The sequence below is a fragment of the Streptopelia decaocto genome, assembly GCF_964273445.1.
Source record: "Streptopelia decaocto genome assembly, chromosome: 1".
NCBI classification, from domain to species: Eukaryota; Metazoa; Chordata; class Aves; order Columbiformes; family Columbidae; genus Streptopelia; species Streptopelia decaocto.
Genome location: NC_138663.1, coordinates 211,176,779 through 211,191,348, shown reverse-complemented (window position 1 = coordinate 211,191,348; position 14,570 = coordinate 211,176,779). Strand labels below are relative to the sequence as shown.

Below are 14,570 nucleotides of genomic sequence, written 5' to 3'. Positions count from 1 at the left end.
ATAATAAATAATAAGTAATAAATAATAAATAATAAATAATAAATAATAAATAGTAAATAATAATAAATAATAAATAGTAAATAATAGTAAATAATAAATAATAGTGAATAATAATAAGAAATAATAATAAATAATCAGGCTGTTGGAACGGTAGGAACGAGACGGGTAAGCTGAGGCAGGGGGTGTGTAAACCTGCAGAACCAGCCCATGGGGAGCAGGGAGGGGATTTAGGGTGACACGAGCTCTTTGCCCTGTTCCTCATGGGCCTTTACATACAACACCCGCTCTTGAACCCCCCAGGTCACCCCGTGTGTCTGAGGACGGTGTCCAGTCTCTTGTTGAACACTGTCAGGTTGGGGCTGTGACACCTCCCTGGGGAGCCTGTTCAGTGTCCAGCACCTCTGGGGGAAGAACCTTTTCCTCATGTCCCACTGACCCTCCCTGGCGCATCTTCTGCCGTTCCCTGGGCTCTGTCACTGGTCACTAAAGAGTTCGACACCTCCGCTTCCTCCTCCCCTTGTGAGGCAGAAACCTGTGTTTTATCAAATACGCAGAAATATCCACAAGCGGGCGCGGTGATAAATTCAGACACCCGTTATGCCAGTGACTCTGTATACCGTGGTGATTACACGCTGGATCCCACCTAAACGTTATCTAAGCTTTCACAGGATCCCAGAACGTGAGGGGTTGAAGGGACCTGGAAAGCTCATCCAGTGCAATCCCCCCATGGAGCAGGAACACCCAGATGAGGTTACACAGGAAGGTGTCCAGGCGGGTTGGAATGTCTGCACAGAAGGAGACTCCACAACCCCCCTGGGCAGCCTGGGCCAGGCTCTGCCACCCTCACCAGGAACAAGTTGCTTCTCAAATTTAAGTGGAACCTCTTGTGTTCCATTTTATACCCATCACCCTTGTCCTGTCACTGGTTGTCACCAGAAGAGCCTGGCTCCATCCTCCTGGCACTCCCCCTTTCCATATTGATCCCATGAATGAGTCCCCCCTCAGTGTCCTCTTGTCCAGCTCCAGAGCCCCAGCTCCCTCAGCCTTTCCTCACACGGGAGATGCTCCACTCCCTCCAGCATCTTGGTGGCTGCGCTGGACTCTCTCCAGCAGTTCCCTGTCCTGCTGGAACTCAGGGGCCACAACTGGACACAATATTCCAGGTGTGGTCTCCCCAGGGCAGAGCAGAGGGGCAGGAGAACCTCTCTGACCTACTGACCACCCCCCTCTAATACGCTTTTCCTTTTTAATTTTTAACGACATGTCATTCTTAGATATTTCACTCTTTTCCTGTGTATCACCTCATCGACTCTGGTTTCCCGTGCCCGGAGGATGCTGCTTAAGCCGGGATTGCAAAGCTGGGCCTATTTCAGCCATATGTTCATTTCTCTCCAGCACAGACTCAAGGGGTCGGTGCCACTAACTTGCTTCTGTCTACAAACTGTTAACAGCAACACTTGGCGATCAGCGCTGACATTTGGGAGTTTATTACGGATTATCGTGCTTTTCTCTGCCTTCTGGCCGGTTTTAGCCGGCGTTGGGAAACAAGCTGTGTCTGTTTTCCGTGTGTTTTCTGTCACGCTGCAAGGTGGCAGCCTCCGGTTTCTGAAGTGGCTCCGGAATAACCAGAAAAACATCTTGTTTTTACAGAAATACATCAAAATGTGAATCTCGCACTTAGTGCGGTGCCTCCTGTGTTATCTGACGTTCCGAGCCGTTTGTTTCCCCTCGTTTGTCAGCGTCGGTCACGCAGGAGTTGTCGCAGGGGGATGGAGACGCTCGGGGCGGTTTTGGGGGGCGGTTTCTGGGGTTCCTGCTGTGCTGGAGTGGGGGGTGGACATGGTGGGTGACGTGACGGGTTCAGGCTCGGGTTGCGCTGTCTGAGCTCCCTGCTCGGGGCTAATTCAGGGATGTCGGGAGAGACGGGAGCGAGAAGCAAGGGCAGAAGCGCGGTGAAAACACGGCTGGAAAGGCAGAGCCCTTCAGCTGAGACGCTGCTCTGGAAGCAGAAACTGGCACTGGTTGATGTGAGAAGCACTTCGCCTCACCTGTGGTTATTTTCCCAAGATAATCCACTTTGCCGCTTCAAGATACATTGGTATTAGAACTGTTCAGAGAAAGGATGGAGAGAATCATAGAATAGTTGGGGTTGATGGACCTTCCAGCTCCTCCAGTGCCCCCCTGCCATGAGCAGGGACATCTTCACCAGCTCAGGGTGCTCAGAGCCCCGTCCAGCCTGGCCTGGGATGTCTCCAGGGATGGTTCAGCCACCACCTCTCTGGCCAACCTGGGCCAGGCTCTCACCACCCTCAGGGCCAACAATTTCTTATATCTATGCTGAATCTCCCTCCTTTAGCTTAAAACCATCACCTCTTGTCCTATCGCAACAGCCCTGCTCAAAATTCTGTCCCTAAAAAGAAGCAGAGATGGAAACCCGTGGGTGAATGTGTACTCCAGCTTTCTCCTAGAAAAAACAAATATTTGTTGTAAACAGAAATAGGAAGAAAACCCGTTTATTTTAGCGAGGGCACCGTTGTTTTTTAAAGCTGAACAAACCCAAAACGAAGGTGAGACATTTGGGAAGCTTGGCTCCCTGCGGTTAAAGCCGAACCAGCGACACGTGTGGCCGATCTCAAAGTGTTGGCTCTTTTCAACCTTCTGGGGTCTTTTCTCTTGTCCAAAGTCACTTCTCAGGCTTAATCCTTACACAGGGCTTTCCCTTTCTACTTTTTCCTGAAAAATATAATGTTAAAGTTAATACAATATATTCTACTCAAATGGAGGTCATCTGGTTAGTGTGCAGAGTCCAATGTTCTCAATTTTAAGGAATATACAGAGGACAGTAGAACTGTTTGGAAGGATGCACCTCCAGACAGTGAATATATCTTTTTTTTTGGTGAAATTTGCAGCCACAGGATCCTGGGGAGGCAGGAGGATGAGTAATGTCAGGGGGATTAGACGCGTTTGGGGAGGGCGAATCCAACAGGACCTTTAAATATAATGGTTTGGCTGCAAATTTTGGCCACCAGCAGAACATCAGGAGATCAGAATCACACAGAATCCCAGAATCCCAGAATGTCAGGGGTTGGAAGGGACCTGGAAAGCTCATCCAGTGCAATCCCCCCATGGAGCAGGAACACCCAGATGAGGTTACACAGGAAGGTGTCCAGGGGGTTGGAATGTCTGCACAGAAGGAGACTCCACAACCCCCTGGGCAGCCTGGGCCAGGCTCTGCCACCCTCACCAGGAACAAGTTTCTTCTCAAATTTAAGTGGAACTTCCTGTGTTCCAGTTTGCACCCATTACCCCTTGTCCTATCACTGGTTGTCACCCAGAAGAGCCTGGCTCCATCCTCCTGACACTCCCCCTTTCCATATTGATCCACATGAATGAGTGACCCCTCAGTGTCCTCTTGTCCAGCTCCAGAGCCCCAGCTCCCTCAGCCTTTCCTCACACGGGAGATGCTCCACTCCCTTCAGCATCTTGGTGGCTGCGCTGGACTCTCTCCAGCAGTTCCCTGTCCTGCTGGAACTCAGGGGCCACAACTGGACACAATATTCCAGGTGTGGTCTCCCCAGGGCAGAGCAGAGGGGCAGGAGAACCTCTCTGACCTACTGACCACCCCCTTCTAACCCACCCCAGGTACCATTGGCTTCCTGGCCACAAGGGCCCAGTGCTGGCTCATGGTCACCCTGCTGTCCCCAGGACCCCCAGGTCCCTTTCCCCTACGCTGCTCTCCAACAGGTCATTCCCCAACTTACACTGGATCCTGGGGTTGTTCCTGCCCAGATCCAAGACTCTACACTTGCCCTTGTTCTAGTTCATTACATTTCTCCCCGCCCAACTCTCAGCCTGTCCAGGTCTCTGATGGCAGCACAGCCTCTGGCGTGTCAGCCACTCCTCCCAGCTTGGTGTCACCAGCAAACTTGCCGACAGTCACTCTATTCCCTCATCCAAGTCATTGATGAATATATTAAACAGTATTGGTCCCAGCACTGCCCCCTGAGGCACTGCAGTAGATACAGGCCTCTTAACTAATGTATGTTTTCTGTCTTGAGTGGTTTTCTCCTTTATAATATTTGCAAAGTTGTAGTGAAGTTCTTAAGTTGCATAGCCTTGGCATGATTAATTTACATGCATTTTATCAAATCTGTTGTTTATAGACTGCTGTGGCGTTTAGAGCCCACACATGATGTTTTAACAACAAAGATGTCAGACTCAGGATACATTTCCTCAACTGTCTCTTCTTCTCTCCTCTGAATTTTGATTAATCTCGTTATCTCTCTAATCTTTGCATTATGTTCAGCACTTGATTTCATCAGCATCTTGTGACAGCGACAGCCACACTTTAACTAAACTATTGACAGAAAAGAGTAATTTTCTGTGTCTTTTTATGTTCACTTGTCCTATGAGATGTGGTGGACCTTTTACAAGATGTGGTGGACCTTCTACAAGATGTGGTGGACCTTCCACAAGATGTGGTGGGCCTTCTACAAGATGTGATGGACCTTCTACAAGATGTGGTGCGCCTTCTACAAGATGTGGTGGACCTTCTACAAGATGTGGTGGGCCTTCTACAAGATGTGGTGGGCCTTCTACAAGATGTGATGGACCTTTTACAAGATGTGGTGGGCCTTCTACAAGATGTGGTGGACCTTCTACAAGATGTGGTGGACCTTCTACAAGATGTGGTAGACCTTCTATGAGATGTGATGAACCTTCTACAAGATGTGGTGGGCCTTCTACAAGATGTGATGGACCTTCTACAAGATGTGGTGGACCTCCTCAGCGCTCTACAAAAATACACAAATACACAGCATTTTTTTCACTTCTTCCTCCCCAAAATCTCTTGTGTGGCAGTTTAATCTCCCCAATTTTTGTTCTGCCCACAATAAACCTAAAAAGCGAGGTCTCCATTGTGGTTGCCTTGAGTGTATTTGGGGGTTATTATCCAATAACCCACATCTTCCATTTTTTTCTTGAGGACCATGAGTTTCTGAGCCCAGAGCTCTTCTCTGGGCCTCCCTGGGTGATCCCTACACACATTTGCTGCTCTTCTTTCATATTATATTTTGTATTGTTTCCCAGGGAGCTTTTCCTTGGAAAAGTCAATCTGATAAAACTGCACCAGCTTTGACGTAGTTTAGATTTATCCAAATTCCTGGAGGATAGAGCAGAGGCTTGAACTTGACCCTCCTGCCTGGACACTATAATTTCTGCCACCTCATATTACTCATTTTGGGAGAAATATTTGTCCCAATGTAGACAAAACTTGTTTCCTGACAAGGGCCAGTGTTTTGTTTGTACTTGTTCAGCTGTGTTGTTGTGCTGATGCCAGCTCTTGAAGCAGTCAGCCTCAATTCACTTCTATTTATGGGAACCCAGTATTTTTCACCCTAAACTGTCTCTTGACATAAACCAAACCAATTTTCCACAGGTATTCTGCACAAGCTCTTTGGGTTTATCCCCATTGGCAGCTTTCGACTTACACTGGGGGAGCAAAAACTACTGAGAAAGGAAAAGGATGTTTAGAAAACACCGAGAAGTTACAGTTTTCCAAACCCCTTTGAGAATGTGGTTTTTAAACTGGAGATGGGAGAACACACTTACTACATTTGGAGGAGGACGAATGCTCTTATGGCGTTGTTTTTCCTGTCTTTTACGTCGACACCTATAACATAAAGTGCTCAGTGAACGGAACTTTAGATTTAATGCAGAATGAGATGCTTTAGTTCATGGATGCGTACCTTATGATATATATATATATTTAAATTGTATTCTCTGACATGGGTATGTAAAATGATGGGAAAATAAGATTTGGAAATAACTTTAAACCCGTCTCTTACCTGAGATAGAACAAATCACTGTGGGAAGGGAAAAGCACTAATTCTATCTGCTCTAGAGACTATAAAATAGGGTAGAAACAACTAAATTGGCTGTACATGAGGCAGCTGGGTGCTCGATAGTCCTGCTGCAAAGAGCAGAACAAATCTCCCTGTTCTTTCTCCTACTTTTTGGCAGGATAAGTCAACGCAGCAAATGGGAAGCGTGTGGACGTGCAGAGATCATGGAGGGGAAGGTCATAGTTCATTTTCTGCTTTGGGGTTTTGTCTCCTGTCACGTTCCCATTTTCTTTCAGTTGAGCTTATAAACCCGTTTGACCTGAGAAAAATGTGTGAAATGGTAAGAGGATAAAGGAGAATTTACCTTTCACACACTATCTAAAAATATTTCCTTTTTTTCAAATTTTGTTCGCGTTCTTCAGTGAATGAAAAAAAGCGAAAATCAAAGGAAATGGTAAAAAAACCCACAGAACGAAACGTGCCAAAAGAAGAAAAAAAGTAAGAGCTGTTTAAAAAACACAGAACTTAATGAAAAATTATACGAAAGTCAGACAACAATGTTAATTTCATAATTTCTGTGGAAAACTTTTTAAGAAGTGCCAGAAAGGATTAGAAACAATTAAGCTGTAGCTGCCATTTGTGGATAAGAGGCAGTTGTGGGGAAGCTCTATTAATGGATTGGAGCATGTTTGGTGGCATTAACCTGCAGATTGAAGCAAGAGCAACTTGGTTTATGAAAGAAGTGGCCAACGTTGCACCCTGAACTCATAGTGAGGCCCTTCAGGGGAAGTAATTGGTTAGAAGCTGTGAAATGTGCTTCAGTTTTGCTAGGTGGTGTGAAGAGTAGTGGAGTTTACGTACCTATGAAACCACAGAGAAATGGAGTTCTTCTTGTACATCAAAAGGGCCGCAATAGAGAAGACCAAAAGAAATATTAAGGCAGCATTTCCGAATTTCTTTACGGCTCTCAACACTTGGAATGGAAGAGAGAAAGAGAGAATGTTATGCTCTGTGCACACCATAGAATCAGAGAACCATTTTAGTTGGAAAAGCCCCTCAAGATCATTGAGTCCAACTATAACCCACCCCTGGCACTGAACCATGTCCTGAGAACCTCATGTCCGTCTGTCCAGCCCTCCAGGGATGGTGACTCCAGCACTGCCCTGGGCAGCCTGTTCCAATGCCCCACAGCCCTTGGGGGAAGAAATTGTTCCCCACATCCAACCTCAACCTCCCCTTGTGCAACTTGAGGCCGTTTCCTCTGCTCCTGGCGCTTGTTGGAAGGACCTTCCCAGCTCCCCCAGTGCCCCCCCTGCCATGAGCAGGGACATCTTCACCAGCTCAGGTTGCTCAGAGCCCCGTCCAGCCTGGCCTGGGATGTCTCCAGGGATGCTTCATCCACCACCTCTCTGCCCAACCTGGACCAGGCTCTCACCACCCTCAGGGACAACAATTCCTTCCTCATGTCCAGCCTCAATCTCCCTCTTTTAGTTTCAAACCATCACCCCTTGTCCTATCACAACAGGCCCTGCTCAAAAGTCTGTCCCCATCTTTCTTCTCAGCCCCTTTTAAGTCCGGAAAGGCCACACTAAGGTCTCCCCGGAGCTTCTGTTCTCCAGCTGAACACCCCAACTCTCTCAGCCTGTCCCCCAGCAGAGCTGTTCCAGCCTCGGGTCATTTCTGGGGCTCCTCTGGCCCCTCTCCAGCAGCTCCATGTTTGACATATAAACTGTTAATCTGCTCAAAAGAATCATATTTCCGCAGTGCCAGTGGGCCCATTACTGCCTGAGTCACTTGGTCAAATGAACAGCGGGAAGATCTGATGGTTCTTTGTCAGTAACAGAGCTAATGAGTGAAGAAGGTTGTCAGCTGTGCTGATGGCTTTGTGCAGCACAGCTGAGTGACCGCCTGGTATTTCTTAATCAGCCAGACAGAATGTCTAAAGTACAGGAAGGCAGGAGTACATCTCTCAGAGGTACATGCCGGGATCATATTTATTTATGTCCTGTCCTCTCAGGATTGGAGATCTCTGTTAAGAAGAGTGGAAGATTCTCCTAAGAGGGTTTTGATGAGCTCGTAAGACACCCATCATAAAGCATCTTGATGAGCTGTGCGCTGGCTGCTCAGCCCCTGCGCTTAATGGAATCGATCTGCAGTTGGTGTGGGTGCCCTGGGAATAGTCTGGTGGAGTCAGGCAGGGCAAGCACAACTGGAATTGTTCTAGACATGGGGAAGGAACTTGTGATGCTGAGGGTGGTGAGAACCTGTCCCAGGTTGGCCAGAGAGGTGGTGGATGAACCGTCCCTGGAGACATCCCAGGCCAGGCTGGACGGGGCTCTGAGCAACCTGAGCTGGTGAAGATGTCCCTGCTCATGGCAGGGGTGGCACTGGGGGAGCTGGGAAGGTCCCTTCCAACCCAAACCATTCTATGGTTCTACAGAATGATAAAAAAGGTGTGAGAAGAGAAAAGAAAAAATCTGAGATGGCTAAACGGCAAAGGATAAAGAGATCCCTGAATGAAGTCTAGGGTGATCTGAAAGTGTACATGGAGAACTTCTGAACTTGAACAAAAATTAAATCTAAGACAGGTGATGTGATGTGTAGAGAGGTCCCACCTCATGGCACTTACAGTACAAAGAAGGGGGTGGTCCACTGTCAATGCTGCCTCCAAATCCTTCCAGCTTGCAGAACGGAGGGCGCCATCCAAAATCGCAGTGACAATTGTTCTTATTGTTGCACACCTAAAAGAAAACACACCTTTCACGACACGAAAAATTAAAGAAATCGTGACTATTTCCTCACGCCAAGAAAGGCCTTGAGGTGCTGGAGCGAGTTGAGAGAAGGGAACGGAGCTGGTGAGGGGCTGGAGCACAAGTGTGATGGGAGCAGCTGAGGGACCTGGGGGGTTCAGCTGGAGAACAGGAGCTGAGGGGAGACCTTCTGATCTCTGAACTGCCTGAAAGGAGCTTGGAGCCAGGGGGGTCGGGCTCTGCTCCCCAGGAACAAGCGCCAGGAGCAGAGGAAACGGCCTCAAGTTGCACAAGGGGAGGTTGAGGTTGGATGTGGGGAACAATTTCTTCCCCAAAGGGCTGTGGGGCATTGGAACAGGCTGCCCAGGGCAGTGCTGGAGTCACCATCCCTGGAGGGTTGGACAGACGGACAGGAGGTTCTCAGGACATGGGGCAGGGACAGGGGTGGGGAACGGTTGGACTCAATGTTCTTGAGGGGCTTTCCCAACCAAAATGATTCTATGATCCTATGATTCTGTTATGGCAACCTATTTCTCAAATATGCCCAAAATTAATTTGTCACCTTCATGTGATTCAAAGATTATGGCTTTTCCTATGAAATAAGTCCATGACTCCCTCAATTGCACATTTATTTGTCCTCTCCAGGCTGGATTACTCAGCTCCTGAGCTCCTCGGTTCTTACTCATGGTCTGTAACAGCTGAACCTCTCACGGGCTGCAGCGGGGGCTGATGAGCGGTCTGAGCGTCCCCACCATGGACCAGGAGCAGAGGGAGAAGATCCCCTGGGATTAACTTTGGGCTTGTCCTGTGCAGGGACAGGAGTTGGACTCGATGATCCTTGTGGCTCCCTCTCAACTCAGGACATTCTGTGATTCTACTGCCCTGATTTTGGGTCATGCTGCTGTGTGGGTCCACGGTCAGCCCACATTGGTGGCAAATGCTGAGGTGATGCAGAATTGAGCCTCTTTAACCCTTTTTAGATGCTCATTGGCTGATTTCTTATTATATGCTATTAATCCATGTTTGCGTTATTGTTTGGTAGTTTGGACCCATAGCTCTGCTCCCCAACATCTCAAATTTGCACACCCATGTAGGTCGTGACAGTTTCCTACCCAAACATAGCGGCTCCATTTCGAGTAACATTTTTCTCTCTTCTGTGGAGATGGGGTTGAAGTTATTAACAGCTTTCTTCACTCATTGGTGCAGCCCAAACCATATGGAGCAATCATTACTAATTTTCAGGGACGTGTGTTTAAGTTTGGATAACTGCTTCCCAGGAAAAAAGTGCATTTTTGGGGGTTATAACCTTTCTCTCTGGAGACAACAATATACATGATTATTCCAGCTTCTTGAAGAACACAAGAACTTCTGGTGGGGACAGAGCAGAAGAAAAGTGGATCTCAGACTCTCCCAGTTACAGGTTTATAGACTGCCAGTAACTTCTCTAACTGGTCCTCAGAACTATTTCAGATAAAGGACAGATGGTAGAAAATCTTCCCTTTGTGTCCACACTAACACCCACACAGATGGGCTTATCTACAACAATATTTGTCTGGAAAGAGGAGCAGGCAACTTGAATGTGGTGTCATAAAAAAATCCACACATGAAATAATTCTGCCGGTATGAATGTTTGAAATGTAGTTTTATGTAAGGCTAAGTGCAGCCGAGGTATAAAATCTACCTTCATTTTTCTGGTATTTGTAAGGAAAACAAAGTTACAGAACTGAGCTTGCTTTTTTAGATCTCTCCAACTCACAGAATCCCAGAATGTCAGGGGTTGAAGGGCCCTGGAAAGCTCATCCAGTGCAATCCCCCCATGGACCAGGAACACCCAGATGAGGTTACACAGGAAGGTGTCCAGGCGGGTTGGAATGTCTGCAGAGAAGGAGACTCCACAACCTCCCTGGGCAGCCTGGGCCAGGCTCTGCCACCCTCACCAGGAACAAGTTTCTCCTCAAATCTAAGTGTAACCTCCTGTGTTCCAGTTTGCAGCCATTGCCCCTTGTCCTACCATTGTTTGTCACCGAGAAGAGCCTGGCTCCATCCTCCTGACACTCACCCTTTAGATATCTGTAAACATTAATGAGGTCACCCCTCAGTCTCCTCTCATCCAGCTCCAGAGCCCCAGCTCCCTCAGCCTTTCCTCACACGGGAGATGCTCCACTCCCTTCAGCATCCTGGTGGCTGCGCTGGACTCTCTCCAGCAGTTCCCTGTCCTGCTGGAACTGAGGGGCCACAACTGGACACAATATTCCAGGTGTGGTCTCCCCAGGGCAGAGCAGAGGGGCAGGAGAACCTCTCTGACCTACTGACCACCCCCTTCTAACCCACCCCAGGTCCCATTGGCTTCCTGGCCACAAGGGCCCAGTGCTGGCTCATGGTCACCCTGCTGTCCCCAGGACCCCCAGGTCCCTTTCCCCTACACTGCTCTCCAACAGGTCATTCCCCAACTTACACTGGAACCTGGGGTTGTTCCTGCCCAGATTCAAGACTCTACACTTGCCCTTGTTCTAGTTCATTACATTTCTCCCCGCCCAACTCTCAGCCTGTCCAGGTCTCTGATGGCAGCACAGCCTCTGGCGTGTCAGCCACTCCTCCCAGCTTGGTGTCACCAGCAAACTTGCTGACAGTCACTCTATTCCCTCATCCAAGTCATTGATGAATATATTGAATAACAGCGGCCCCAGCACTGCCCCCTGAGGCACTGCACTAGATCCAGGCCTCAACTGGGCTCTGCCCCATTGACCACGACTCTCTGGCTTCTTCCCTTCAGCCAGTTCACAGTCACCTCACTACCCGATCGTCCAGCCCGCACTCCCTCAGTTCAGCTGTGAGGATGCTGTGGGACACTGTGTCAAATGCCTCACTCAAGCCAAGGGAGATCACGTCCACCGCTCTGCCATCATCCATCCACCTCGTTATGTCCTCATAAAAGTCAATGAGGTTGGTCAAGCCCGACTGCCCTTTGGTGAAGCCATGTTGACTGCCCCTAATGACCCTCTTATTCAGTAGCGCTGACAGACGCAATGGATGAAGCGTTACCATGTGGAAGTTGGTTTTCACGATATTTGAGGAACAAAGAAGAAAAATGGTAAATGTAACCACCAAATCAGCTACGAAGAGGTGTGAACAGCCAGAGAAGAATCTGGGAGGACAGTCAGGGGTGAAAATGAGAATAATCTCTGTGCAGCTGAACCAGGAATGATTCTGGACTTCTAATGCTGCTCTTGAGAGACACATTTATATTTTGTGTGTTCCTTTCAAAGGATACGGGAATGTTTTCTACTCACCCCTCTGTCATGGCACTTTCTCTCCCTGCAATCGTTGTCGAGAAAAGCTGCGCTGACACATGTCCTGTTCACACATACCTGCAGAAAGAGGCAGATTTATTAGTGAAATGATAAAACGAATGATATCAGGAAAGGGCACTGACTGGTGAATAGGGGTAAAAATAGCGAGAAACAGCCTGGCAAGTATTTTTAGCCATTTGTTTCATTCAAGAGTTTTCTTTCCCTCTCTCCAAACAAGCCTTAAGGAGCATAAAGTGAAGCTCTTGGGTTTCAGGTTCAAGACAAACCAAAGGAGAGGCTGAACAAACCCGTTGAGGGCTACAAAATACACAGAAACCACTCCTGTGTCAGGTCTCGGTAATTAAACAGTGAAAATGATCGAAGGTTGTACCAGCATTAGTTGGAAGTAATTGCAATTTAGTTATTTTTGGAATTAATGTTTGCGTTTGGTGGTGTGAAACCCGTGTCTCCTGAAAGGAGGACTCTACTGAAGCCAACACTGAGCAGCTCCTTCCCTTTTGGTGGAACTTAGCACCTCTGTTTTTGTTAGAAAGATTTTCCTTGCCATGTAATAGCAGGGAACTCCTCCTTTAGTGCATCACCATCTTGACAGGAATTCGGTCTTTTGCGTGGGTCAAAGGGAAAAATTGAACCCTGTTCTTAGAACAACACTTCAAATTCTTTTTGCGTGCACAACGAAACAGTGTTGGTGTTGGTTAGGAGCTTCAAAATAAGAGCAAAATTTCTTTTTCCTAATGGAAAAGTAAAGAGAAGCTATTGTGTTAGCCTCTCTGAGTGAAAAGACCCACAAAATCAATACAAGATGTTACTATTTATCAGCCGCTAAAGGAGGCTTTATCAGAAGGCTCTACGGGGCTTACATCCAAGATCAAGATCATCTCCTTTAGGAACAAAATCCTTCATTTCATGTCCATCCTGTACTGTTTGTATATCCTCTAGTTTTCTAAGGGTACCTTGTTTCTACCGCAGGAGGTGCCATCTTTCACGGATCCCATGTCAGGGATGTCTGTAGCCAGGTGGAATTCGAGTCCCCAGCAGATCTCATCGTTCATGATGGTTTGAACCACGGTCTCGCCGTCATGCCTGATGGGCACGCGATTGACATTGGTGCACTGTACTCTTCCACACAGGACATTCCTGGGACAGACAAAGAGTTTGAGAGGCCTGTAGAGACATCTGACAATGACAAGGCCAAGTGCAAGGTCCTGCACCTGGATCAGGGCAACCCCCAGTGTCAATCCAGGCTGGGGATGGAGGGATGGAGAGCAGCCCCAGGAGAAGGACTCGGGGGTGCTGGGGGTGAAAGATTAGCCATGAGCCGGCAACGTGCGCTTGCAGCCCAGAAATCCACCCGTGTCCTGGGCTGCATCCCCAGCAGCGTGAGCAGCAGGTGGAGGGAGGGGATTCTGTCCCTCTGCTCCGCTCTGGTGAGACCCCCCTGCAGTGCTGGTCCAGCTCTGGGTCCTCAGCACAGGACACACATGGATCTGCTGGAGAGGGGCCAGAGAAGCCCCAGAAATGATGCGAGGCTGGAACAGCTCTGCTGGGGGACAGGCTGAGAGAGTTGGGGTGTTCAGCTGGAGAACAGAAGCTCCAGGGAGACCTTAGTGTGGCCTTTCCAGACATGAAAGTGTCCAAGAAGAAAGATGGGAGAGACTTTTGAGCAGGGCCTGTTGTGACAGGACAAGGAGTGATGGTTTTAAACTAAAGGAGGGAGATTCAGGCTGGACACGAGGAAGAAATTGTTGCCCTGAGGGTGGTGAGAGCCTGGCCCAGGTTGGGCAGAGAGGTGGTGGCTGAACCATCCCTGGAGACATCCCAGGCCAGGCTGGACGGGGCTCTGAGCAACCTGAGCTGGTGAAGATGTCCCTGCTCATGGCAGGGGGGACTGGGGGAGCTGGAAGGTCCCTTCAACCCAAACTACTCCATGATTCTATGATCTGAAGATGTGATCCATGGTTTTACACACCCTTGTGCAAAATTGGCCCATTGCAGCCCACGTTCTTGGAGCAACCCTGGGCGGGGTCAGAGCTTCCAGCTGTTCAGGATCAATCCTTTTAGGTAGTTTGCATCCAGCCACCCTTTTTTGAGGTTAAGCCATTTAACTGTTATTGGAACAGACTCTTATGTCAGTTGGTGTCATTGCCTTGGGCACGTAAGCACAACCCTTTGAAGCATCTCTCCAGAAGCTACCAAAACACTTCCATTTGACTTTTTGACCCTCACTTATCATGCATTTTTCCCATTTTATATACTGCATGAGAAATGCTGCTGTTTATGCCAGGAAGAATTGGATGTAGTTATTCAAAAACCCATCTCTGTGCCCAGAGGTGATGACAGTGAAACTCAAGTGCTGCCTGTGTAATGCTCTGTAGGAAAATAGGAAAGAAGCTCAAATTCTGAATTTGCACCCTAGTGTCTCCCCTAATGACAGCAATGTCGTCCTACATGGTGAACTGCCAAAGTACAAGCCTCAAGTTGTGCCCGGGGAGGTTGAGGTTGGATGTGGGGAACAATTTCTTCCCCAAAGGGCTGTGGGGCATTGGAACAGGCTGCCCAGGGCAGTGCTGGAGTCACCGTCCCTGCAGGGTTGGACAGACGGACATGAGGTTCTCAGGACATGGGGCAGTGCCAGGGGTGGGGGAACGGCTGGACCTGATGACCTT

The 14,570-nt window shown here is 48.4% G+C and overlaps 1 protein-coding gene across 1 annotated transcript in view; it reads right to left on the bottom strand.

The window, feature by feature from the left end:
* Nucleotides 1-2,641: 2,641 nt before the first annotated feature.
* LOC309435364 (disintegrin and metalloproteinase domain-containing protein 20-like) overlaps nt 2,642-14,570 on the bottom strand; it is a gene marked incomplete at its 5' end in the record, with an annotated part of 26,289 nt that continues 14,360 nt past the window's right edge. Inside the window, 6 exons of the mRNA XM_082043527.1 lie at nt 2,642-2,733; nt 5,611-5,671; nt 6,705-6,816; nt 8,473-8,584; nt 11,884-11,961; nt 12,858-13,041. Coding sequence (XP_081899653.1) covers nt 2,704-2,733; nt 5,611-5,671; nt 6,705-6,816; nt 8,473-8,584; nt 11,884-11,961; nt 12,858-13,041 — 577 coding nt within the window. The 3' untranslated portion in view covers nt 2,642-2,703. The remainder of the gene's footprint in view (nt 2,734-5,610; nt 5,672-6,704; nt 6,817-8,472; nt 8,585-11,883; nt 11,962-12,857; nt 13,042-14,570) is intronic.